Source organism: Hirundo rustica, chromosome 6 (genome assembly GCF_015227805.2).
Source record: "Hirundo rustica isolate bHirRus1 chromosome 6, bHirRus1.pri.v3, whole genome shotgun sequence".
NCBI lineage: Eukaryota > Metazoa > Chordata > Aves > Passeriformes > Hirundinidae > Hirundo > Hirundo rustica.
Window position 1 is genome coordinate 30337841 of NC_053455.1, and position 27942 is coordinate 30365782.

General features: G+C 43.7%; 1 protein-coding gene across 1 annotated transcript; it reads right to left on the reverse strand.

Moving 5' to 3' along the window:
- Window positions 1–153: 153 nt before the first annotated feature.
- On the reverse strand, window positions 154–27942 carry TTC9 (tetratricopeptide repeat domain 9). The gene is made up of 3 exons (XM_040068572.2): window positions 27573–27942; window positions 6454–6636; window positions 154–1305 (listed from the first exon to the last, which is right to left on the reverse strand). Exons 1-3 carry the CDS (start codon window positions 27940–27942, stop codon window positions 1226–1228), a joined length of 633 nt encoding a protein of 210 aa, XP_039924506.1. The 3' UTR covers window positions 154–1225.

Here is a 27942-nt window from a genome sequence, read left to right on the forward strand (position 1 = left end):
GAGCTCTCAGAGATTATCAAACTGCTGGAGAAGGTCTAAACAGGCCCTCTGGGCTGCCAAAATAGGCTCCAAAGCTGTTGGTCCTGCCCTGTGGTCAGCACCATATTCTCCTACAAAAGAAAAAAACAGGACACAGGAAGCACCAACACAAGGTGGGAGAATCAAGACCTCAATCCAATGTACTAATAATACTTAGCACTGTACATCACTGTACTGTTACTTACAAACATTAACTGATACATCCTCACAACACCCCTGCGAGGTAGGGAAGTATTATTATCCCTAGTGTACAGATAGGGAAACCGAGGCACCAAGAGGCTAAAAGTGACTTGCCCAAGATGACACAGCAAGGCATTGGTAGAGCCAAGGTACGAATAGACATCCCTTGTACCCCACCCCATGCTGCCCCCTCCCTGGATAATGTTGTCTGTCTGGACACAGGGAGCCAAAGAGACTCCTTTGGAAAGCAATGCCCGGACTTGTTGCCTATGAATAATTTTTATTTGCCTTTAATGAATTATTTCACAGTTTTTCCCTCACACTGTACACCATGCTTTCACAGTCCATTCAGCGCTCTGTGGTGGCCCACAGCCTCCTCCTCCGGCACCGGGACAGCTCTGCAGGGGGTTCATAGGGTGATCTGTGCTTTCGTCAAAAGGATGTTTAGAAACAGTTTTCACTGACATTAGACTGGGAGCATGTGAGCTCTCACGGGAGACCAATAACACACACTGGAGAAGCAGGCAGAGGGAACTGATGGTAAAAAGGCATTTGCTGTCCCCTGTGGAATGACCAGTGGCTGTCTTGGTTTCTTAGGTCTTCCAAGCTCCAGTGATCACTCAGAGCAGAAACCCTCTGTATCCAACTTGCCTGGTCAGGAGGTCGTTGTTCTGGGAGTTGCTTCCCTAATAGGGAAAAGGCAGTCAGTTCAGGACCAGACAGGTCCCTCAGCATTGCCTACTCCAGGTGTGTGACACTGTCTGGGAACAAGGCTGGCTGTAGTTGTTGTGCTCTTTTGCCACGAGGAAGGGGTATTACCATGGCTGGCAAGCAGCCATACCCAGCGTACAAGTCTCTTTCATTTCAAAACTGGCATTCAATGAAGAGCAAGGGAGAATGGATGGATGAGATGAGGATGAGGCAGAGCAAATGGGAAAATCCACCAAATGAGCTTCTAGGAAGGAAATATTCCCCCTTGGGCACTTCAGCTGAAGTGGCTTCATTTTCACAAGGTTTCCTTCTCTCTCTGGGAACATCTGCTGAGCTTCATCTCTGTCAGCTGGATGTATCGTATGACATTGGTATCTGCAGGGAAAGAACACACACACAGGTATGGTGGTTACACAACGCCCTGTGGCAGACAGACAGAATGCACCTTCCTCCCTGGTACATCACAGGGGAGCAGCATGGCTCCAGTGCTGTGTGCTGGAATAACATCAGTTGGAAGGGGCTCTGAACCAAACCCAGAATCTTTGGTTCTGGAGAGCGTGGTCTGAGTTGTGCTCACCATCCCTGTTCCTCACAGTCTTGCCTCAGATAGTTTTTACCTTTTCTCCAATTACTCTTGCCCAGCACAGTTGAACTCACACAGGTGAAACAATCCAGGTCATCCTTGCCCATACTTGTGGAATGACACACCTCCGTTGGCTTCTCCTCCTGCAGTACCTGGATGCAAGCCCCTTGCACGCAAAAAAAGGCATTTTATCGACAGTTATGCTCCTCCTTTTCACTCTCCCACTCTATTTACAGCCTATTCCACTCTTTTCACATTTTTCCATGATGAAAAGAATTAAGAAGAGCATCCTTCACATTTATACCCCTTCTTCCCTTAAATTTTCTGCTTGGATGTCCTTCCACCATGGCACTGTTTCTGAAATTTTGTCATGTACTGTATTCTGCATACTGCCTTGTCTGTCCTGTCTAATGAAGTTTCTAGGGGCACAGAATCACTGACCCATCCTAGAAGAAAGCTGTGATACCCCAGCACCGTGCAAATGATAAGCTCAGCCTTCTTCCTTCCAGCATGTCAGGGCATCAACACAACACACAGAACTATGCGAGTTTGGCTTTATCTCCTGGGCTCAGCCCTAAGGGAACCCATTCACCCTGAACTGCAGTTTGACCTAAATGAGTATGTGTCTCCAGACAGAGCCAGCGATTCTGCAGTCATGGTCAATCCTCTCTTAAAACAAGTTGATTTCTATCATGAGGGTAACTTCACACTCACATGGCACCCACAAAGTGGCAAAAGCCATGTAGTACCAGAAGCAAGCAAGAAAAAAGCACAGCCTCTTTCACTTCTGTATTGATTAAAAAATGGTTCTTTGCTCAGAGCCTTGCTCTGACAGCCAACCAGGGCCAGTTTGGTCCACTGAAGTCATTAGACCCTCAGACACCAATCAGAAGTGCAATGCAGTCCAATCAGAGGGCAATCTCGTCTCCTCCTCATCCAAACTGCATTGTATTCCACACCAGCTATTTCAACTAGGGAAATGAGAAATGCTTCAGCTTTCAAAGTGATGAACAAATTACTGGGAACATGTCCAGCACTAGTGAGTGTGGGTATTGCACCCCCAAAGCAGTTGTGGGTGCAAAGCTTCCTTTAAAGATGAGAACATCTCTGCTGTGCCCTCTGCCAGTGCCAGACAGATCAATTTCCAGACACACCAAGCTATCCACAAACATGCCAAGGGGCATCTGTGGGCCATGGCCATGCTGTTGTGACTTCTCAAGTAGTCTCTGGTGAGGTGGCTCTCCCTGCTGAGTCTTCTGCAGGTTCAACTGCATCATCCTAGGCACTCCAGAGGTTGGGATTTGATGACTAAGCTACTTAACCTGTTTGGGACATTTTTAATGACCTAAGAATTCTGCTGTTGCTTCTGTCAAACAAGATGCACCAGCATCCTGGGCTGTTTATGCATTAGCACTTGTTATCAGCCCAGCAAATTTTAAAGCAGCTTTTTAAAAAACTGAATTATTTTAGTTGTGCAGCCTCCTGGAATGAAGAAATTCAGTTGAGGGGGTAGCCCTAAATTTTAGGCTTAAAATGAAATGGATGCAGTGGGCTGACTCACTCCCAGCAGTGCAGGCCAGGACGCACAGCCTGAGCAGGGTCCTGCTGTGCTGCCTGGATCTCATTGTGACCTCTGCTCTGTGCTCTTCTAGGCTCTCATGGGCTGTGCTCTGGGTACACATCCCTCCCACCAAGGTACACACTTGGAATGCCTGCCTGGTGCAGGTGAGAAGGGACAACTGCATGGTCATGTCAGGAAATCCCACCTGCCTGGGCCCACAGGGACTCAGCATCTTGCTGAGGGGGCAGAGGTGGGCTCATAATTGGGAAAAGCTGCCAGCCTCCTTTGGCTTTCAGGTAAGGCAGTGACTGCTGATGGCACAGCTTCACTCACCCAGGAGATTTCCACGTGCCTGGGAAGCCCTGGGCAAAATAATGTGTAGCCTGACAGAAGGCAGGAGACGCTCCCATTGCAAGCTACTTACAGATCTCTCGGGCTGTTTTTGGCATGTTTTGTTCCCTTTGTGAGCACCATTATTTTACCAAGGAATAAAATGAGAGCAGCGCTGTGTTTACAGGAGTGGGGCCCTGTCTTTATCTAGTTTTTTTCTACCAAATAGAATTGCACTATACTAGCTCTGCCCACGGAAATATTTCAAATTTATGTGTCAGTGTTAATGAGAAGACTCTCATCTCTCAGTGGAGAAGAAGTGATCCCCTTTGGCGGATGTGGAAATAACAAGAACAACTCAAATGAGGGGTTAGATCCATGCAAAGACGTACTGCTAGAGCTGCAATGGGAACCTGTTTCCTGGCTCTTAGGACTGTGCCTCTGTCTCTCTGCCCTCTGCCTAATGCTATTTTAGAGGTCATTTTTGTTTTCCCTGTAGCTTCAGAGCCCAGTTGCTTATCTGCCATGCAGACACCATGGCCTGAGTTTTGTTCCCAGGAATTCTAAGTCACAGGGGTGCAGGAAGACAATGCCTGAGTGCAGCCATGAGCCCGCCCCGCACAGCACAAAAACCGTCTGGTCAGGGCAGCCCACAGGATGTCTGAACATGGGCTCCCAGCACAGGCACAGCAGGGACCACTGTTTGACATTACCAGGCCATTGCTAGCTGATGGTCTGGTCTCAATCCTGGTCAGTCCCTGCCCTGACAATGCAGCACCAGTGGGAGAGGGCTGAACAAGGCTTGCAGCAAGGCGCATATTTGGCTGCCTATGCTGCACCAACCTCTGGACATAGACCTCATGGAGGGTCCATGCATGCTTTACATGACTTAACAGCAGCTTCCCTCTTCCTTAGTAGGAGGGTTATACAACTATCTCGTGTTATTTCCATCTGCTTTTGTGATTTTTGTTTGGAGGTGGCAAAAGAAATCAGGCCAAATCCAACCTTCCTTCACCCTGGGCAGATAGTGAATAGCCATAAGGGATCTGCTGTGCTGACAGCCCTTTAGAACACTAAACCCCTTTGCTAACTAATTCCTCTTTCCCATTCAAAATCTCTTCCACCAAAGAGAATAACTGCCAGTGATTTGTGCCAAAAACATTCCTTATTAGAAAAAAAAAAAAAAAACCACACAAAACATGACTGCAATAACAACCAGTGAGCCTGGTAAAACCTCAGATAAAGGAAAACAATCACACTTTGCAGATGGAGACATTGAAAGTGGAGACACTGACTTATTCCAGGTCACATAATAATTCTTGATAGTGCTACCTGATTCCTATTACTGTGTTTTAACAGCCACATCCTTTCTTACTGTACATATTCAATTCTTTCCCCTTGAATGCCCTTCAAGTTTTCCATAATCATAAATAAAACAGTGGAACAACAGCCTTGAATGGTCTACAAATAACAGGAAAGTCTGATGCAGAGCTGAAGGCCAGAACTGGGTTTTGTATACATTAAGGGCCTTTATGGACACTTTCTGGTATGTTTTTGTAGCAAGTGGTATTTGAAGTTGTTGCTGTTGAATAAATTAGTATTTATTTCAAGAAGTAATGAGGAATACCAAATAAATAGTATCACGAGGGGGTGTGGTAAGGGAGCTATGAAACACGTATTTAAAAAATGGAAACTAAGTTGTTCAGCTAAGAATTTTTTCACATCTGAGCCTAGCCAAAACTTCAAGGTTAGGACAACTCATTTTCCACTGACTATTTTTCTCTTGCATATGCTTCTCCATTTCCTGGTTCTGGCAAGGGCTGAAAGCAGAAGGGCACACTGTAAACTAAAATAGGCTAAACTGAGCTTTTAAACACATTTGCTCTGGGAGTGTGGGGTACACAGCTGTGCTGTCAGACTGCCCAAAGCCCATGGCCAAGAACAGCAGATGGGACCAAGCACCCTTAGGGGAGGTGGAAGAGGAAGGAGATCCCAGTACACTCACAAGCACACCCTCCCTGATGGTTCTCCAGGGCACAGCCACTGCAGGAGCCCTGCAGGGCCAATGTCTGTAGGACATCAAGCACAGCCAGCTTCAAAAGCCTCCCTTCCCTTCTCTACTTCAATGAGTATCAGCTCCACCATGTTCCCTCTGCCAGGACCCAGGCTTGCCCATTTCACACCCAGTTCTCACTCTTTCCTCTCAGATTCATATGAAGAGCTGCCCTGTAGGATTTTCTTTGCACATGGCTTCCATTTTACTTTCTTGAAATTCTTTAATTTTGAGTTCTACAAAATTCCTTTCTGTTTAAAACCACGGTGTTTTATCTCCCTATGATTTCTGAAAAATAAAAGCATCATCTCTGCCTCACCCTCATCTCTCTCCTTTTACCCGCCTTCTGAGGCTGGGCAGGTTAGCATGAAGATGGTTGCTCTGGCAAGGCTCAGTTGTTTGGATATATAATTTCACTGCTGTCCCCAAATGAACTGTATAGTTTTGACAGATGGATGACAGACACTTAACAAGGAAATGGCTGATTTCACAGCAGAAGTTGAAGCATCCTCATGAATGCTTTGTGGGTAAATGTCTGTCTCCTTGATCACAGCAAAATACTAACCCTTTACTGAGATGGCAGAAGGCTACTAAGGATGACAAATAGTCTCCTGGCATTGCTAAGGGGAAGAAGCTTTTACTCAAAGAATCAGAAAATGTAATGGTTGGGGTACACTCTTTCCACACCCTGCTTTCTTCTTCAAAAATAAGTTAGTGAGGAAAAGAGAGGCAGGATCCCCTCCACAGTGACAGCACTCCAGCAATACTGTCATCTTCCAGCTCATGCTGCAGCCTTGGCAGCAGTTAATCTTTGGGCACTGCAACCTTGCTGCACTACCCACGAGTGCTTGAAGGGGAGTCCAGGCGAGGACATACAGTGAGTCATGCTCATCCCTGTGGAAATCAATGCAATCAAGTCAGGGACAGATGACATTTCATGGAAAGAAATACAAAAGCACTCAGTGCAAAGCCACATCCCTGCTCCTTTTCCCATACCTGTTGGCTGGCGGGATCTTGCCTCTTTCAGGTAGTAGAGGGCCTTGTTGAAGTCACCCAGGTGGTAGAATGCCACTCCCGATCGATAGAGCGCCTTGAAGTTCTCGCCTTCCTTCTGCAGCACTTTGAGGCAGTACTCCTTGACCCGCTCGTAATTCACCAGTTCGGCTTGGAGCAGGCAGGCTGCAGGGCATGGAGAGGATGACAGACAAACAGGAAAATATTAGTGCTGGATTTTCCCCTGCTCTTGCAATCTGCAGGGCAGAAGAGAGTAGCTTAGGTGAGGGAAATGACGAAGTCCCCTGATTCAGAAAGGGTGCGGCCATATGGATTGTTTGCCAAACCCGATTGTTCATAATTTAAATACCAATGCTTCTGGTTTTGCCATTGCAAAGCAAAGGGATTGTATTTACTGTCGGGAGACACACAGGCACATGAAACACTAGGGGAGAGAGGGAGAACATAAACACCACTCCACAGCTCTGGAATGCCACACGGTCTCGTGGCAGTGGCTGGTTTCATTTGTTGTGAAATTGCTTCCTGGACTGAGGGCAGGAGTTCTGAAAAGTACAAAAAGGCACTAACAGTTATCTGACAAGGAAAAAGGGGGATAGATTGGATCAGATTTAGTATTTGGCTTAATCCAAGGCTCTTAGGTTTAAAAATAATACGTAATTTCCTTTATCCAGGAGATCCTGTATAGAGTTTTGCTATAGGAAACAACAAGGGGCTCTGCCCTGCTGCAATGTGCTGTCAGCAAACCAGAGACTCCTGGAGTTGGAGTATAGGGAACAAATGTTCTATGCTGCCTCTGCTTCCTGCTAAGCACTGCAACACAAGTTCATTCCCAGAGGTGAGTTCTGCTGACTTCCTAAAGGAAAAGGCAAACAGTAAATAAACATGTTGAGGGTTCTGAGTGCTGAAGGACAATTGTTGCAAAAATGTCTAGGAGCTGAAGAAAATGCCCATAGTGAGCTTCCCACAACTAGGATTGAAATAAAGAGGAAAGGGGAAGATCCCTGAGCCATGCTTTACAGCTGTGCTCATGGCTTTCAGCAGTGCTTACTCCAGTGGGCTAAACTTCATACAGGTGACCTGAGCATTAGGAATGGCTTGGAAAACACTGACAAGAATAGGACACAGTGCAGTCACAGTTCTTGGGAAATAAAGTTGTGCTGCAACAGAAGCCCATCTAGTGCTGCAATCCAAGGCAACTTGGAGAATGATACAATTTGGGAATGAAGGCAGAATGCCACTGCAAGGATCAGTTCAGAGGCTGGCAGTGTGAAATGCCAGGGCATGGAGAGAAATTTCCCATGGCAGGTGGTGTTACTCAGTGTGTCTCTGGCAAGGAGGAGACTCAGTGCTCCTGGAAATCCAAGTCATCACAGGTCAGGTGTCACCAATGAACAGCCAGACTTCATTTCTTGCACGGTAACTGCAGCTGAGTGGACATGGTGCTGGGTCAGAAATATGACGCAGTTCTTCATCCCCTTTCCCCACACCCCTAGAGTAAGCCCTACAACCTTTTCTTTATCACACTTTACTTCATGAGAAGGGGGCTCTCCAGAGATTCCTTCCCACTTAAATTAGTCCAAATCCATGATCACTTAATGTGGACAAAATACATTTCTAACCCAAGTATGCCTTCAAAGCATAAACAGCTTACTGAGAACAATCATAAATAGGCTTTTACCATCTGAGCACTAATGCTAGAGAAGTGTTTAACAAGTACTGCAGAACTAGTCCAACTCCTGGTACGTTGTTTGAGTGACAAAGCTATTACTAACAAGATCTTTGTCCCATTTGCTTTAATAATGGAATGTCAATATGTTCTAATAGCTCCTGCCATTATGTGCTTAGGTATTTTGAAAGATTCTGATCATTTGTTATTTGACTGCCAGTTAAAAAAACCATATATTTCTAAAACCTTAGTGGAATTTCCTTATGCAGAGTTTGTCCCTTCCTATTTGTCACACATTGATTTTTCTCACTCTGTTTCTAATGGAGCTTGAAATGACTGTGCCTTGTTTTTCTTTATTTTTTAAAGCTATTGAAAAGATGGCTGTGTAAATTTACTGCTGGCTTCACTTCCCTGGAAACAGGATTGCTTTGTTTATCTGCTGACCAGTAGCATGTAGAGCAGTGGCAGTAGCTTACTGCACACAGCCAATCTGAGCCAGCTTTTCATGTTCTGTGGAACTACCTTTCAGAGCAACAAAGGGGTGGATTTCAGTCTCTCTGTTCATTTGCTACTTGGTATTTCCAGTGAGAGTCACAGAAATGACTCTGTGAAAAATGACAGGCGGTCTATTCATGTATATTAACTCAGTAATTCCATACTGGACTTGCTTCATGTATTGGTTGAAAAGAAAAGAAAAGAAAAGAAAAACTCTCCCACATCCTGTAACTCAAAAGCCCAAATGGGATATCCGGATATCCAGCTGGGTTCTTTCTGTGACTCATACTCACAGTGAAGCTTCTGCAGGGCATCCCCGCTAACTATGCACGTGGCAGGGAGAAGTCAGCACCACATGGCCAGCAGGAGAGACGTGTGTTTAGCTGAACAAACCGAGCAGATGGATGTGCAGGAAGCAGTTCTGCTGGAAGAGTTGGCCACTTGGAGAGCCTGTGTTGGAAGCGGCTGTTGGAAATCAACCTGAAGGGAGTATCTCCCATATAAATATTTAGACATGCATGCTTCCAGTTCTTGGTGGCCTGAAATTATCTTAATCTACTGTGATCCAATGAAAATATTGAAGCTGTTAGTAATTCAGTATTCAGAAATGGAGGAGATATGGAATCTTTGTACTTCTTACCTAATTCAGTTGGGGGAGAATTGTTTTGAAAACGTGTTGTTTTCCTAGATGGATGTGGAACTCCGGTTAGGAGTGTTTCTTTACCACATCAAAATCTTTATCGTACTCCTTCTAAGTTCATAATAGGGTGAGTCCCTCTGAGGAATAAAGCTCACTCAGAGAGACCAAATCTAGAGGTTTATCCAGATCATCCTCCTGCTTTCTCGAAACTGAATGGATCCAGATCATCTTCCTGCTTTCTTGAAACTGAATGGGCTTGATCCTGCACAGCACCAGCTCTAGTAACTCTGCTGATTAGAAGGGTGTTCTTTACTTGCAGAGGCAAACTATAGTCACCCATTCCCTGCAGGTCTCGTTGTCATTGTAATACAGCACCTGGTGATTACATCTCCTCTGCTCAGCAATGTTGCTTGCCCTGCTTCCAGCAGCATGCAATGGTTATCCATCATATTTGGTAATTATTCTCAATATGGCAGCTGATTCTTTGCATCAGTTTAAGCAATAAGTAATTCTTAACTTTTAAGCCTATGTGTGTCACATAGTGATGAAGAATTCCCATCTGCTATAAAATCAAATCAAATCAAAGCCATCTTGAAACTACTGGGCGTACTGTGCCTTGGGAACAGGGAGAAGGTTAATGCTATTAGCTTCAGAGGAGAGGTCCTGTCCATCACACTTCCCAACTGACTGCTGATGTTTAAGCAAGGAAATAGGAAATATAGCTGTTTTCATTCACAAGAGTAATGTTAAGCCTAGATTTGTACACTTTAATTTATGGATTCAAATCAGTGCCAGCCAGCTCCATTTGAGAGGTGCAGTACGGATCTGGTACCAGTAGGTAAGGGAGCTAGTTTGTACAGCCCTGTTCAGCACAAGGTTGAATAAAACAAAGATTAAAGCACCCGTGGAGCCAAAATACATCTATACCTTTAACCTTTATCAGCAGCTGTGGTTAGCAATGATGGAAAATTGTAACCCAAATGCTGGCACTCAAGGGGTTTGGATTCTACTTTTTTCCATCCTAAAATAAATTTTGGATTTCAGAATATCTTTTGGGAAGCTATCTAGGCTTGACAGGTACCAGTGAGAAGGGATCCAAGACAGCTTATTTATACCGAACACTAATAACTTTAATTGTTTAGGAAACATCACTACATGTCTATACTGATTTTTTGTTTAGCTTCATTTTGCTAGCCACAAGTTACTCTGAAAAGCCTGTGTATCCTTGTTGTGTTGGTTCTCTGAGACTCTGATCAAGTCCTTAATCTTCTCTTAATGAGCTTGTATAAAGTGGCATCTGGAATCTCTTACTAAAAAAAAACCTTATTTTTCAGCTTTCCTTACTTTTATAGCTATTCTCTGAACCCTCAAGATGAAGTTCAACTGAAACTGCTGTCAATTAGCATCTTACCACAGAAACCTCTTCTGTGAGAAGACCTCTGCAGGTTACACAGAAAGCTCAGTTTGGCCCTAACTTTTCACTTCTAATTTTGAATGAACTTCTAATTTTGGATGAGCTAAGAACTAAGTATAGGAGTAGCATGTCCAGATTTTAACATGGAAGTTTTGAACCACAATATCAAGAGCCTTGTTTAGCTGGAAATTTTCATCAAAGGGCAAATCTTCATTCCAGAACAATCAGACACTTTTTATACCAGTGTAGGTAAGGCTCAAGGCCTATCGATGTTACAGAACACTTAAGAAAGAAGGCTGAATTACTGTGCAAGCATCCCTACCCCGTGGCATGTTCCTTGGGCTCAGCACACTGAGATGAAAATGCCTTTGCCTTACAAGAAAATCTTGGGTTGCAAACTCATGTTTCACAAACTCTTGTTTTGCTTGCTTTCACTCAGGTAAGCTGGTTGCATTGTCTGTTTTTAGGATTTTCTTGTGCCTGTCACTGAAAGAGATAGTCAGCTGCTTATAACTTTGCTGTTCTTTTAAGTCTATGAGCTAAAATATTCCATGTCCGATATCTGCCTTCGATGCCTGCTTTTGGAAAATGTTGGACAAGACTGTTCAGGTATTTCCGAAAAACAGGCTAGGGAAACATACCTTATTTTTCCCTTGTTAAAGAGTCTCTGGTGACTGCCTCTTTGGATGCACCTCATGCCCTCATCACTTGGCTTTGCAAACAGAAATCTGGCAGATATCCTTTGTGTCAAGCAAGTACCTTCTGTCATCCCCAAGATAATCTTGGGCTGGCCAACTGATAACCTTCTGAAAATAAAACCAGTATGGTATTGCATACAGTACTCTGTAGAGATAAGCTTTAGAACCTGGTACCCAAATCCTTTGAATACTCAGTCCACCCTGGGCATAATCTGATCTAGAAAAACGTTGTGACCTGAAAATTTTGAGATTGCAAAAATCCTCTTTTTGGCTCACTGGTCACAAGAATAAAGAGCAGAAAGTGGAAACCAGGCTAAGAGGTATTGCTTCAGCTATGACAGAAAGATGGGGGGCAGAGGCACAGAAAGGGGTTTCTCATGAAAGCAGTGTATGAGTGAGAGCTGAGGTCTGTTGAGGAGGTAAAGTCTGGGTAGAGATGTGAAGTTAAGAGTTTGGGACAGTGTGCTAAGGAGATAATACACAGTGCAGCCAGCCTGGAGACCAAGAGGAGTGAGGTGAAATTCTAGCAGTGAAATCCAGGCAGAAGAAACCAACCTTCCTAGCTATGTATGGCAGCACATCTCTAGCAGATCACTTAACCACAGTTACATCCCAGCTCTGAATCAGCTTTTTCTATGCTGTGATATCACCAAGGGATACTAACCAGCACCAATGAAAGGTTGCCCTTCCAAGTATTCCCTGGAGACTGTAATAGGTGTCCTGTACAAGAGTTAATGGTAAGTCATGTGGTTGAACCACTCTTATATACCTCTGCAGAAGTGTCAGAGTCCAAACAACCTTTATTTTCAACCCTTAGAAGGAAAAAACAGCCTCTATTGATTTGTTGAGTTGAAATGCAGAGATGAAATAGCTGAACTAATTACTGCTTCAAATCTGAAGTGGATCTTCCCTCTTTACTGTATTTATTCTCGACTCCACCACTAGAGTTTAACATGGATTGTTCCTCTTTAGCAAGTGCTAGGTACTCCAACCACTACAAAGTCAACCTGTACTTCACAAATTGACAGTGCCATTCCCAGAAATAACCACAATTAAATTCTGCAAAATACTTTGCTTTCGGATATGATGTCACCTTAAGTATAGCAGCCAGCAGCTCACTTAAAATGTATTTAATTGCAGGGAGACGGTTCCTATTCTTGCTCTGGGGTTCTACTTTGGGAAACATGATTGATACTTTAATAAAACTCCTTCAGGGTTTTATTCAGACATTTGATTAAGACCTTCATATATAATTGAACAGGCTTTGTTCTCACATCTCTTTAAGACTCAAAATAACAGGGCAGACTAAGAAAGTCCTGTATTTCAGAAGGCTTGGTATCCTTCATTGTGATGTTCTCCCTCGGAAAAGCAAAAACATCATAGTGATAAGTTCTTTTTTAGGCATTTGGGAAGAGAAATTATTGGAATAGAACAGTAACACTAACAATAAACCCAAATCAAACAGGAGGCAGTGGGGGGGTGGTGTGGGGGATGGGGGGTGTGAAATGAAAAAATATTTGCTATTTGTTTTGGATTAGACAGCAACCTTCTAACCATGCCACTAATGCATATATCATTAATCACTGTTTGCTGCAAACTGTGTAAATGGTGTTGACAAAAAACACATGGAGTTTACAACATCCACTGGAAGAATTAAAAGGGATACCATTACTATATGAGACTGAAAATGTTAGTCATGTGTTAGTAATTTGAATATAATTAACTTCTAAAATAAATCAGGTAACATGTGACTCACAAGATGATGCTGAAAATGTAAAGGGTTATTTTAGATTTAAAGTCACCTTGGACTTAAATACTGTGATTTTAATATACAGCATAAAAAGAACTGTGATGCTTATCCACATTTCTCTGGATTTATTGATCCTGAGTTTGTAAACTGCACAGGCTACATGTAGAAGGCACAGCCCTAAGTTTTATCCTATGTTTTAACTTGTGTTAAATTTTCAATAGATTGGCACTAAAAAGAGCCATATAATGTGTGAATGCAAGAAGCCTACAGTAGAGGAACTGAGAAAAGCATCCATATCTCCACAGAGCCCCATGTGTGCTGTGCCTTTCAAGAATGCAAACCAGCATTCCTCAAAAGAGGATGCTTAAAGTATATATTTTTTTTTTCCAGAGGAATGCTGCATGCAGTTTCCCTACTAGACTGAGACGCTAATTAGGATCTACAGTTTCCAAACAATCTCTTCCATTAAATATTTCTCTTCTTTCTCTGTAGTCCAAGCTTGCAAACAAAGAGGATTTTCTGGCTTCTCACCAATAAAAAGCTAATTATAGACAGCTTGATAATGTCTGGCAATAATCTGATCAGCTGACTTCTAGTTCCCAGACAACCTTAATGGGATGAAAAGGGAATATCACAACGACAGTACAACTTTCCAGCCAGTGGCTCTCATTTATTCCTCTCCAGGTACCAAAAAGGCCTAAACATGCCCGTATGTTTCTGCTTGCAGGGAAACTGGTGGAAAATTAAAATCCAAACTGTATGACAGGTTGCCTCTCTCCATAGGGAGGGATTAATGCTAAATGAAGTGTGGATCCACAAATGTTTGTAGAGCCCAAAGTGAGCCACCTCTTCCAAACAGCCTTCCCCTTCTCAGCCTGACTCAATTTGTGAACAGACACCAACTGTTCTTCCCCCTCCTGCCATCCTGGCAATGCTTTCTTTCCAATACATAGCATGGTCTCTTTCAGTCCTCTGCTGCTCCTGAGTCCTTCATACCCCTTCCAGAAGAAAGATCCTGACTTCATCATTCCAATTAGCTCTTCTAGGAGAGAGAGAGGCAGTAGTAGTGAGAAATATGTAGATGCTTCCACCATCGTACACATTAAAAGATATTTAGCAGTTCTCAGAGGAGCTGCTGAGCCTGTGTGTCAGGCTTTTTGTGGCTGGCAGCCCACCCTAGGACTAATATGAGCTGTCAGAACAGATCAGTTTAACTTCAGTCTGTGACAGGGTGATCAATCTTGAAGATAAAGGAAAAACAGTAGATATCTTGGCTTTTATGCGAGTCAAATGACAAATTTCAGTGACATTTTCTTAAGCATGGTGAAGGAGCATAATCTAAATGAATAGATTTAATTCTACTAACAACAACAACAACAACAACAACAACAAAAAATCAACATTAAGTGGAGTTTGCAAGTTTGCACTGATCCGTCCTAGGCCCCATGGTATTTGGTATTGTCAATACAGACCTAAAAGATAGACTGCAGACTGTCTTGTCAATTAGCAGATAACTCCTAGATGTGAGGAGCTGGCATCTGTTGGAAGGTAGAGGCAGAATTCCAAAGGATTCTTAAAAATTGGTGGTGGTGTTCTGATAAAAACAGGATGCAATTCGACAGGGGCAACGTAAAAGTCCTACAGATATGCAGGAGAAAACCCGACTGTGTGAGTTAAGCAGGGGAACAGATAGTTGGAAAGCAATTCTGCTGAAAATCCACAGGAGGACCCTGACAACAGCAGGTGGTCCAGAGGGGACAGGGCCTCACCAAGACAGTGAGGGAAGACAGGCTAACCCTATTCATCCACATAAAAAGAACAGCAACTCAAATGCAAAGAACAGTATAGCTCCTTGTTCTCCTTGTACTCCGAAAGTAAGAAGAAGGCTTACATTTCAGCTAAGAAAAACTCTATAGCAGTGAAGCAAGTAAACCTTTGAAAGAGATTGCTTGGGTAAATTGTGAAGGTTCATAGCTTTGTAAATGCTTAAGAACAGCTTAAGCAAATGTTACCTGGGATATGTCCTATCTGTACACTTGTACCACCCATGGGTATGGATAGAAGACTCTTGACAGCTCTTCAGTCCTATTCCTGATTGTTCTGAACACTCAGAGCATGAACAATCCTGGGTTGCCTTTGACAGCTGCCATTTAGTTCTAATTCCTATCAGAAGGTCCTGTCCTGTTGGAGGATGTCAGAGCAACATCCTGGCCAGACATGGGAATAGGTAAGCATTTAAGAACAAGTAGCGTGACTGCTAAACCTTTGCTATGTGTTTATATTCCACTATCTCAGACTTCTGTAGGTTTGAAGAGCCAATTTAAAAGTGTTCATTATTTCTGTAAGACAAATCTTGAGCTGCTTTAAGGTAAATTTTTGGTGATTTTTGCTTCCTTTTTGTCACAAATTCAGTGATGTAATACTGCACTTTTCCTTCAAAGGGGCAAGGCTTTGAGAAGCAAGGAATTCCAGCCAGCTTTTCATGTGATCCCCATAGCTTCTGTTTTGTAAGAGCATTTTGGCCTACCAGTTCCTGTAGCTATTAGTTCTTCAAATCAAAACCAGAGGCTTACTGAAAAACCCTGGCTGTGGTAGTATTAAAGCAGTAGTTAAAACCTAGATTTCAAGCTAACAAGAATTTTCTGAAGCCAAAATCTGCCTCCAGCAGATTACCAGCAAAACTTTATTTTACCAAAATAACGAACTTCACATGGAGATGATCTTCATACTGCATCTTCTAATCTGCATGCCTATGTTTTCCTCATCCAGGAGAGGTAGGAACAAAGCCCTATCAAAGCACTGATAGAGCAAGAGATTCAGTCAGGTTTTAACTACTATGACATTTTGATTCTATAAATACTAGCTCTTACTGCAGCCACATTAGAAGACATGGAAGTTCCTTCTGTTTGTTTTTGCCAAGGCTGTTATTGTTGATCTGCCAGGTTAAACACCCTGGAGGTTTCCTCCTCTATGACTATCTAGTAATCTTTGACCTGTCTTTATGTTTTAAATCAGTGTTCATCTAATCCAGTCTAGTCCAGTCAACTAGACATGCGTGACCCTCAGATCTGTTCCAGTTGCTATTTATTCCACTGCCTCTGCACTGCTGTTTGCTTTTGTTCACCTTGTGCTGCTTTACTTTCTCACGGTGGCACCTTCCCTACGCTGTACCCTTTCCTCCTATGGCCCCTATTGATATTGACACCCACTGAAGGAATATCGTCTCTTGACTTGTTTTCACAAGGGAAAAGTACACAGAATTTTAATAGAGATCAGCAACACCAGACAACCATCTAGTCTAGACCAGCAGTCAACTCCAACAAGTGCTATCAAATATTTATAATTCTTACTGGAATATGCTAAACACTGAAATTAAGGTCTTAATGGAATGATGGTATTTTTTCAAAACCCATATGAGACAAAGAGGGACTTCTGTAAATAGGGAAGTACTTTGGACACGTGGGGGATTTCAAGCTGCTTTCTGTGCTGAAGAGAAAAGCATTCTTTGCTCATACTAGTTCATGCACTATGAATGAACTACTATGCACTTTATGCTGTACCGTGGACAAAGCACAATGAGGTGGCTGGATAACATCTGTGTGCTGTGCCCTGTGGCAGCTCATGGTTTACCTCCCAGGACACATGAAAGATCTGACCCCTGCAGAGTCTGCTGAGGGGTGGAGAGCAGGTTTACCACGTAAAATTGATAGGGACTGAAATGCTTTTAGATTTTCCTTGAACTCTCCCTAGCTGAAAAGATTCATCTGGCAAGATAGAGATGTCAAATAAGGAGGAATATTTCCTTCATTAAATTAATTACTCATTCATGTGTTTTATCTAGGTCCAGTGTAGCCCAAAGCCTTCCCAATTTAATGATGTTTTGAAACAGAGAGAAACCTTTATGGCCTTTGTAGGAGGGAAGGAGAGAACAACCGACAGAATCAAAGAGGCAGAGGATGCCTAAGTCAATTGTTTTCTAACTAACCTGAACAGAGGTATAAAACAAAGTTTTCAACCTTATTTTCCTTAAAAATGCATTAAACAAACTTACTGAGAAAAGTGATTCATCAGCAACAGCAAATTAACCCTGCCTGTGCCAGTCTGTCACCTGCCTGAGCTTTCACAGACCACAAAGAGGCAGTTTAAGCATCACCCTGTCATGCAGCTGGGTCTCTACTGTCCCTACTTCTTCCCTATTCTCCATTTATACCATATTAATTTAGTATCATTGATATATCTGTCTTCCTATCAAATTGAGCTGGCCAACAGGTTTGAAAGTTACTGAGAGGGGACTGACAGGCAGAGAGCAGAAAACATATGTACTTATGACTCATTTCCTATGGAAATCAGGCTGAAATCGAATAAACTAAAGACCAGAGGGATGATTCAGAATATTTGCTTGAAAAAGTCAGGGTTTGAACTATGCAGAAGCATAAGCCAGTCTTCTAATAAGGTATCTGCTCTTTAATATAAGCTGTGGTAAAGTGCTTCAGGTAAAAATCTCAGATCACTCCCAAAACCTTCATAAACCACATCTGTGCAATGAATTGCTGGCAGTGCAAGAATGAGGTAGGAGTGAATCTCTGACTGGGGGTAAATTCCACCCCAATAGAGGCTGTGTTCAGGCACCAGGAACACCAAAATGACTGTACTGAATCAATACAACTCTCTGTCTTGACTGTGTCATTTTGATTAAGCTAAGGAAGGGGAGGGTACAGTGTAAAAATTATGTGATGAAATGTGTTCTCCTGACAAGGCTATTGCTCTGAGAAGAGATCACTAGTAGAATATCTCAGGAATAATTTCAGAATGGAGCTTGTTTAGTGCTTTATTAATAGCCCTATGCAAAAGTCAGAGTGACCTACTGACTGTCAAGTTCAAAGATACTGTCAAAAGGGATGAGGATGACAATATGATATATAAAGAACTACATGACCTGGTACACAGAAGTAAATTTATTCAGAATATAATTTGGTGATACAAAATTTAAGACCATACTCCATGGGACTACTAAGAATTTTTGGTAGAATTTGTGAGCTCATGAGCTGGAAAAAAACAAAGAGGAAAAGGATGTGAATACACCAGATGATCAAAGAATGACTGAGTCACTTATGTGACATGGCCATAGACAGGGAAATTAAAATCTTAGAGACGTTTATTCAAAAATTCAAATCTGTTAGTGGTTCTCAAGCATGAAAATGTAATATTTGCTTTTCAATTTTTATCCTGTTTAACAGGGCAGTGAATGTTCTGATTAGCTATATGTCTAAGCCTTCTTTTCTAACCTTATTAGGTCCTTTAACTCCATGATACCTTCTGGCACTGAACTCCAAGTTAATCAGACCTGGGGCTTAAAAATTATTTTGTATTAATCTATTAATTTAATTTACCACCCCACCCCATGAGCAAAGCTTCTCAGCTGCCTCAGTTTGAGCTCCATCACAGTAGTTAGGGAATATAAAAAGGGAAATCAACCAATTTGCTTTGTACTTCCAGTATAGGTGAGGATCTTACACTGCTCTGGTTTCCTTGCAACATGAACACACTGCTGTGTCTTAAGCAATTAATCATTACAAGGCATTTAAGAGGACAGTAATCTAGGATTTGAATTATGTTAGTATTAAAAATATATGGTGAGTAAAAGAGTTGAGGCTTAACTTTCCAACACATTGTTTGATGGAGAATGATTGCTTCAGGCCTGGTAGAGGGATTCTGATTTGATCCTTTTTGAATCACTAGACAACAAAAAAGGTGCCTTTGCAGAACACCTAGGGCTGACTTAGGATGATTTTCCAGAGCACCCTAAGACACTCCTCTCATTCTTTCAGCTGATCTTGCAGTTCTGCTTCTTCATGATCAACTGGGTGGGGTGATGATCTCCCTGGGCAGCTCCTGTTTGCTTGGATTTATTCTCTGAAAGTGTAGATGAAATAAAATCTTTCTGCCCTCTTCCTCTCTGGAAGCAGGAGAAGAGCAGAGGAATGTGAATTCTCACAGCTTCTTCCCTACAGCTGGTTGAAAGATTCTTGGATTGTCCTTTATATCATAAAGATGCTTTTCATGTCACAGTACATTTCTGGATTTCATGGTATCTGCAGGAATAACACAGCACACCGGGGGTAGCTGTTTGTTCGTCACATGGGTCCAGGAACAGACAAAGGAAGCACTAAAGGTCTGACGTAAATTTTCAAATCCCAGATACGTCCCCGACTTTTAATTTACTTCCAGGAGTAAATTTCCTCTCCCAAACACCGGGGAATGTGCGTGGCAAGGATATCCCAGTGCTTGTTTTTTATTCTCCTCTCCTTCTGCTTCAGGTAGCAGTAAATAGCTTTGCTGTCTAGAGTGGAGTCTTTCACAGGACTGGAAAAGGCTGAAGATAAGCAGCATCCAACTGAGCTGATCTGAAAGCAGTCTTCATGTGCTAGGCTAAACCTTACAGACACATCAGATGGGCAGCAAATTTTCACCATTGTCTAACTGGGTTCTACCAAGAGGGCCCTGAACCCTCTTGCTTTACTGAATAAGGTGACTTATATCAAGAATGAGATGACTTATACTCAAGGTGATGCAACTGAGTTTCATCAGGCAGGAAATAAGCTTTTTGTCAGATATCTCTGATGTGGCCAGGCCAGAAAAATGCCAGGGGTGTGGAAACTGACAGTTGTAATCAGGGCATCAAAGGAGCTTTGGAATCAAAATTTGAGGAGCACTCGTTTGGTGGGTCTTTGCTGGCTGACCCAGCTGTTTCTTTCCAGCAGCTCCCAGGCAACTGGATCGACAGCTAGATTATCAGAGTTTTGCTGTCTGCCACTCTGATATGAAAGGAGTTGCTGTTGCCATCGATGCAGAACAATCTACATGACAGCCCCCTAAACTGGCAGCAAGTAAATGCAGTGGGCAGTGCTCCCACTGAAGAAAGAAAGGGAATACTGAGCAGTGGCTATAAAAGTAGTTGCTTTAGTAGGGCAGAGATTTGACTTGTCAAACACAGATGTGCTGGAGAAGGAAAAATGCTGTAGCCTTGCAAGCAACAATCATTGTCCTGGGTCCTAAGAAGCTTACGTAGCAATGTAAGGATGATTGCTCTCTGCACCCAGGGACATGTACAGGGTGGCAGTTCCTGCCTTGTTTATGGTATATGTAAGTGAAAAGGACTGAGATGTCACCACAGTCAGGACCCTGAGATACAGGACTTGTCAGGCAATTATAGTTTTTCTGGAAAACATCCACAACTACGAAAGGTGCAAACAGCATAGGATTGGATTTTCACCCCAGGCTTCTGTTGGGAGGCTATTGCAGAACTGTTCAGTGATGGTAACTAACACTGCCTAAGGCTTTCAGGTTAAGTATGTGTAACTGTGATGGGCAGAGTTGTGGTCATGGCCACACAGGACAAGCATGTGTTAGAATTCATGGCCCTGATTGGAAGAGTTGATAATTTTATCAAGGTAAGTGACACAGCATGTAAAGATAGGGAATACAGTCTCATGCTTGCACACACAAGTCTGTTATAGTGATGTCACACAAAAACAGGTAGCCAGCACCAGCTGACTGGCTCCCTGTAAATGTCACATTGCCCATTGGTTATCACAGAGAAAACGTGACTAAACCATTTCCACAAACTGTCTTAGCACTGTTTCTAGCAGTGTCCTAAACTCCAAATGGTTATCCTGAGATGGATTTTTCTGCTCAAGCCCCACACTCAATGGTTGCCATTTTCAGCTGCCTATGCAAGTGTATAAAACCACTGCTGCCACCTCTCAGCTCCACTCAGGCGAGTGTGTCCCAGCTGGAGTTATGTTCTGCAATTCCAGCAAAGCTTCTACAAACTGCACTGACTCTAAAATCTTTGTTAAACAGAACAGAACAGTAGCATTCCATGCTACCACAAGAAGATTTACCTGCATTCATCCATCAATGTCCTGAGCCTACTGTTTCCCATCCAAGATGCAGTGCAGAAATGAACAAAGGGAGAGAGATTCCTGAACAGCCATTAGTAACACCTTTCTACTTAATGATAGCTGATTCTGACTCTTTTTTAAAGCATTTTTAACCCTCAGTATCAGTCATTGGTATGGTCATCTGTGTAAGCTGAAACCAGAATTAATAAACAGCCTTCCTTCCCTATCAGTTTCTCATCCATGAAGTGAGAGAACAAAGAATCAAATAAATAGCCAGTAATTTTTCTCAAAAGTTTATTAAGTATTTTCTCCCTTTTTTCTTTTTTTTCCCCTCCATTTCACAGTATGATACTTTCTGAGACACAACACAGTGTCGAGAAGCTGGCAATGTTTAGACCTCCCCTTTTATTTACACAGTTTACTTTTACTGTTCCTTTCCTCATAGCAGCTCCTTTACCATCCTAAAATCCTAATATGAGAACTCCTGATGATTCTCCATTCTTGGAACATCCATTGCAATGCTAGAGGTCAGTGACAAGGAACTTGGGATGTGCTGCTGAACTGATAAGGAGTTCTAAGAGAAAGGTTGGAGAAAGAGGTCTGGAGCTGGGTTAGACATTTCTGGGCTTGAGCCCAAGTGAACAGCAAGAAGAGAAGGTTGCTCCACCTGCTGAACTATTCAGAAGTGGCCCAGCTCCCAGGAAAGGTGTTAACTATGGAGCTCATGGGTATATTTACAAATTGACTGGGACCCAGCTTTAACACTAGGTTTTACTGAACCAGCTGAACCATCTTCAGCACAGCATTCATGGAAACCTGTGGAGGTGTAAGAGGCTGTGACTCATTGCATAACTCTTGCTGGAGGAAACTCTAGGACATTTCAGAAGAGGATGGAGTAAAGCTGGAAGGATGTGCTACTACAGAACTCTGAGAAAACAGCAGTGTTCTCACAGTGGAAAACAAGCAGTACTTTTTAGTAAACAATTTATCCACTCTGTCATTGGAGAAGCTTTGTGATTTTTGGTATCTCCTGCTTCATCTCCTATAGGAAGCTGTTGCTAAACTTCGAGGGATCTCAGGTCACCAAGACTGCAGATCCTCTGGACAGTCTGGCCAGGGGATCTCTACCTTCTCAGTTCTCTGTTTCAGGCAAATGCTGACAAGGTCAGCTGGGACAGGCTTCTCCTCATGCAAAGGGCATTAAACTTGTGGTAGACGTGGTTGCAAAAAACCCTGCAGCCCACAGAGCTGCAAGTTTTGAAAAGCCTTGGGATGAACAGTGACATGTATTGAGAAAAACACATCTCCTGGCTCAGCAAGAGATGCTCTCAGACACATATCACTTAAACAAAGGTTGGTGGCAGCTTGCTATCCTTTCTCTTCCCTCCCTCCCGCCCCCCCCAGCATCTGCATGTATTTCCATCCCACCCTTTCAATGCACAAGAAACTCTGTAAACAGAGGAGATAGGTAAATACTTATGACGATGGCTTTGAATTCCACATCTTTCTTACATACATGTCAGAGATTGGGCCTATCACTAAAAAACCACACACAGCCATTGGTGTTTATTCTCTGCTGCAGTTGCACCTCTCTGGAGTAGTAATTGCATCAGTCCTGTAAAATAAGGAGTTTCCAAGCACTCCAAGCTGGTCAGATCTATCTAAAACAAGAGTGTCAGGAAACACGCCCTTGCCAAGCAGTGAAAATGCAGACCACATCCTGCTGCTCTATTTGCTGCTGCCTCTCTTTCCCACTGTATGACATCCTTATAGGGGGTGTTTTTGTTGATGCAGCACATTAAAAAACCATCACATCAAGCAACAATCCAAGACTGCTTTAACACCCACAGCACCATGTGTCCTGGTAGAATCTGTACTTGCTAACGGCTATATACTGGGATGGGCTTTTAGCAGAGACTCCTTTTGACGTCTCCTAGTGGGTGGTCAGTGGAAAGTTTTACCAGCTTTTCTCATGTTTAGTTACATTTTTACTTGGATTACGTATTATAAGTATTTTTGTTTGGATTTCTCACTAGAACTACTCAGAGAAGACCACGCAACTAGCGGTAATTGGAAGTACAGCCTACACCCCAGCCTGAGGATGCTGGAAGGTTTCTTTGCTGCTGGAAGTGTCATATTCTGTGGGACTATCACTATGACCTTCACATAGTCATTAGAATGGTACCAGTGCAAGTTTCTGCCAGTTTAGGAAGCCAAACATAATTTTCCATACTGAGATGTATCTAGGAGAGCTAAATTTTTAATCCTTTGTCCAGGTATTTGTGCCCTTCTGCCAAGACTTCTATAGTAAACTACAGGTACCTGAATGGGAATATAAACACGCTATATTTATTTTACATTCATGTAATTAACAGCTCTACAGTACTCCCAGGAGGTCAAAAATGCAGGTGGATAAACTGAAGTTTAGGAAAGATTTGGTGAAGATAATACAGCTGGTTAGCACAGAGAGGGAGGATTAGCAACTAGATCCCCCAGCAGCACTCGTCATCCCCAGATCTCTCTCTGGTTCCATTTCTCCTGCCAGAATTAGCTCTAGAATTTCTGCATGCTTAGGAAAATCAACAAAGGTTTGCTTATCACACTGCAACATTCCCTCACTAGAAAAGCTTAAAACTGTGCTTACCCTTAGCATTTTGCTGCTTTGGAATGACTAGGACTTGTTTCTCTCTGCAGAGCAGACAGAGTGCTTTTAATCCTGTAAACTTTTAGGCAGTAATGGTAGAAGAAAATAATCATCACATTTAATGGTTGCATTTGTAGTTGGTAAATGACCTCCATCTGCATGCAGTACATAAAGCATTTGAGCTTCTTCTAGATCAACTATGCTGTATGAGTGGAAGGAAGATTAAGAACCGAGGTGTATTTGGCCAGTTTACTTTTCCACAAGCATTTTTTTGTACATCCATCTGTTTTTTTAAAGAACATAAACCACTAACTTGTAGAAAACTCAGCTAAATGCACCATCAGGATGAGACAGTGGTCGTTGTTCTTTATTTTTTCACAGGACTGAGAGAGGCAAAAAGAGGTCAAGCGACTTCCTCAAGGTCAGAGACCGTCAGTGAGTCATAAAGAAAGGACTGTTTGCCTTACAACCCTGCATTCATTCTGCGAGGCTCTATGCTGCTGGTAGGCTTTTGTCTTTGCCTACCCTAGCAATTTCTGGGAGCCTCGGCCATGCTGCTGCTCTTGCCTCTGGTGACATTCATCAGAACGACTTGTGGTAAAATGATGGGGTATTGGCAGGCCCACGCAGGAATGCGGCGGCACAGACGTGAAGGGCAGCCCCTTTAAGGCAAAACTCTGGGAGCTTAAAATGAAGCCCAGCTAGCAGCTTAGTGAAAGAAATGTGAGCAGCTCTGCCAATGGCAAGTTCTGAAAATCCTTGGCTGATTTAAAATAGTAATTTTTTAAAAATGACGAACTTAAAACCCAGCAGATCTGGGATCCTTTGAAATGGGCTACATACTTTAGGCTGTGGGTGTGCCACACAGCATATTGGGGGGCTTTTAATAAATATGAGAGCTGGCCACACCATCTTACAGTAGAATTGCCTGTTGAAGGTTCTCTATAAAACAAGTGGACCTAAACAAGAATCTGTGTGCACATCTCCGCCGAAATATACCTTCAGCAGGCAATGACAGGCACTGACAACCATTTAGTATTTGCCCACATGTGCCATCTCACACAACTGGTCAGATGTAAAAAAAAAAAACAAAACAAAAAACAACGAATTAACAACCCCAGCCTTTACCCATGAGATCACACAAAATCCCCTCTGGGTGTATTTCTCAACTATGTGCATATTTACCTGTAGTTGATGCTCTCCTCTGACCCTCATGCTGCTTCCAAACAAGTCAATGTGTGTGCATCTGTAGCTGTGATGCAAAGCGTCTCTGACAGGTGGATGTGTGGTGCCCACATGAAAAATGACAGTGCGAAAGCAAGGTGGGCTTCTCAAATGCCAGACTTAGAGAGTAAGCGGAGGTGCTAAAAGAACTTGATAATAAGGACACTCGGATGACAGCTGGTAATGCTACCAGCTATACTTCAGAGCTAAGTGAAAAGCTGCCTTCTGCAGAGTTAACATGTACTGCTGTTATGCTTTCTGCACTATACAGTTTTATTTATTTTAGAAACAGCTCTAGGCAGCCAGCAGTTCTCAGAAGGGAAACTCCCTGCATCTCCTCTGCTCCCCATGTCAAATAACACCAACTTCAGCTGTAACAGTACGTGCTAGTGCCTCTGCTAGAGCCCACTAAAAGAAACTGCTGCCTTCTGCTGCATCACACTTAGAAAATGAAGTCCCACTGCTGCAGGTCTTGAAGCTGCTATTCATGGTATATATGAAATATATACTCATTATTGTTACATTTCTGGGGAAACTCCCTCTCCTCTCTTCCTTTCTCTTTCAACACGAATTCACGGATTCTCCTGCTAGCATGGGAGCTCTGTGGCTGGGCTAGGAGTAAAAACACTGCAATTCCAGTTTAACTGCACACTCCCCTCTCCAGCGTGTAGAGCATTTCTTTAAAATTGCTTGCAGATAGCTCAGCAGACGCACACGAAGCTATGCATTTCTGAGACAAATGCTGTTCTCTGCTCTGTGCATGCCATCTACTGAAAACGTGTGACAACCGCCTGTGCAAAATGACAGATTGACCTGCTGTGAGGTTATCCCAGTTAAAGCACTGCTTCTAAGTCCAGGGTTAATTATACTCACCTCCTCCTGTGTTCATACTAGTTAAATTTAGGAAAAAATCTGTTCATATCTGGGATAAAGATGGGGAATGTTTCTCGCACCAATTGCTACTGCTAGCAAGATCAAATACAACCAACAGCGACAAAAATTCCTTGCACAAACATGAAACTGAAAAAAAATGAGCTGGACAATGACACAGGACAACTCCACCAGCAGGAATCAAGACATTTCTAGCAAGTGGAACTTGTGTACTGGCAGAAAGTGGCTCAGAAGCAAATTCCATTCCTCCCTCTTAATTTACCTTCTACCTACCATGTCTTATTTGTATCTGGCAGAGACAGTGCCTGTGAGCCTTTTTTCAAGGAACTCACCAAGCCATATTGTTCAGAGTATTATGGGCTCCTTGAGTAACCCTGCTAATCTAAATGATCCTTGCCAAATACAATGGATTTTAATAAACCTGTGAACAGAAATTTGTAGAGAGACAAAATTACATCTGTGCAATTATGGTATCACTCTGAAATCTCACCTGCCTCTCCACCTATGAGATTTCAATAGGCTTTCTGAGGAAGAGTATTTGGAAACACGATGAAAAGAAGATAAATTGTGCTCCCCATTACATCCCCAAAGGCATGCTGAATATAAGAGACTGGCATGCATTATGACGAGAGGATGCTGGCTTGGTGTTTCAAACCATTCACTTTACACTGCATCTTTTCTAGCTCTAGAGAACAGGAAACAAAGCTAACCAACTGTCTAGAAAGCCAAAAACTAATGTCCTGATTTGCACCATTTTTTATCCCCAAGGATATAAAAGGTGATGAGTGACCCTTCATCCTTCTGGAAAACAGCAGAGCTTTTTTGAGTGCTGTTATTTTGTGTATCTTGTCCAAGTTTTGAATGCCACCTTCCCCGTATATATCTAGGTACAAGTTTTAGTTGTGGAGGTGCTTTCAGGCTTGGAAAGGGGAAAAAAAAACAAAAACCACATGTGCTGCTGTGGACCAAAAATAACATCTGATCCTGCACTTGTTTGGATAAAGCTTCTTGAAGTCAACAGGAGTTCTGTTTCTGTAAGGACTTCAGAATCTCTCTACAAAGTAGTTAAACCCCCCACCACTCCTCTCCATCTTCTGCAGCACTTCTAAACAGATGGCAGGGAGCAAAGGGAGGCATGATCAAATGTCCACTGACCACAGTGATGATTGGAAGCTAGCAAAAAGCCTGGACTGTATTAGCTTTCAACTTCAAGTGCTAAGAAGCCAAAAAAATCTTTTTATATCTAACAGAACTATTTGGAGGTACTGCAGTTGCGCCCAAACCCTTCCCCTTCCTTACATCAATGTGGTAGGAGTCCGTCTCTCTGTAATACCAGTAATTACAGGCTCCAGAGCCGGAGCTGTGGCCAAGGGACTGAAGGACATCTCGGGCTGAGGGTACAGCGCAGCAGGCAATTTTGGCCATTTCACGAGCCACGATTTCTGTCAGCCGGAGCGCCACACGCACGCACCGCCGCCCTGCCACCTGCCTCCCGGGGGAGGAAGGCACGGACTCATCGAGGAGGGACGGAGCCGCCCGGGGGAAGTGGCCGGGGGCCGCAGGCGAGCCCGAGCGCCAGGAGCGGCCGTGCGTCCCCTCCCCAGCGCTGCCCGGGGCAGCGCGGCTTTGCCCAGCGGGAGCGCGAACGCGAAAATGGAAGCCAGCGGAAGGGAAGGAGATGCGGCGAGCGGAGCGGGGCGGCAGCGCTGCTCTGCGGAGGGGGAAGGAGGTGTGCGCGGCGCAGGTGGGGACCCCCCGCCCGCGGCCCCGCTGACCTGCCAGGCTGTTGTAGCAGTCGACCTCGATGGCTTCCACCGCCTGCCGCTGCTCCTCGCTCAGCCCCGCCGCGGAGGCGGCGGCGGCGGGAGGGCGCTGCCCGGCCGGCTCCTGGCTCAGCAGCAGCAGCAGCGCCTTCAGCTCCAGCAAGGCGCGGTGGTACTTGCCGATGGCCTCCCGGAATTTCTTGTCCTTGTAGCACTGCGCCCCTTCGCTCTTGAAATCCAGAGCCCGTCCGATAAGCTCGCCCGGCTCGGCGCTGCCCGCCGCCGCCGCCCGCGGCTGGGCACCGCCGGCGGGGCCGTGCCCATCGCCCGCCCCGCGGCCGCCGGCGTTCAGCTTGCCCGCCGCCGGGCTCGCCCTCTCCAT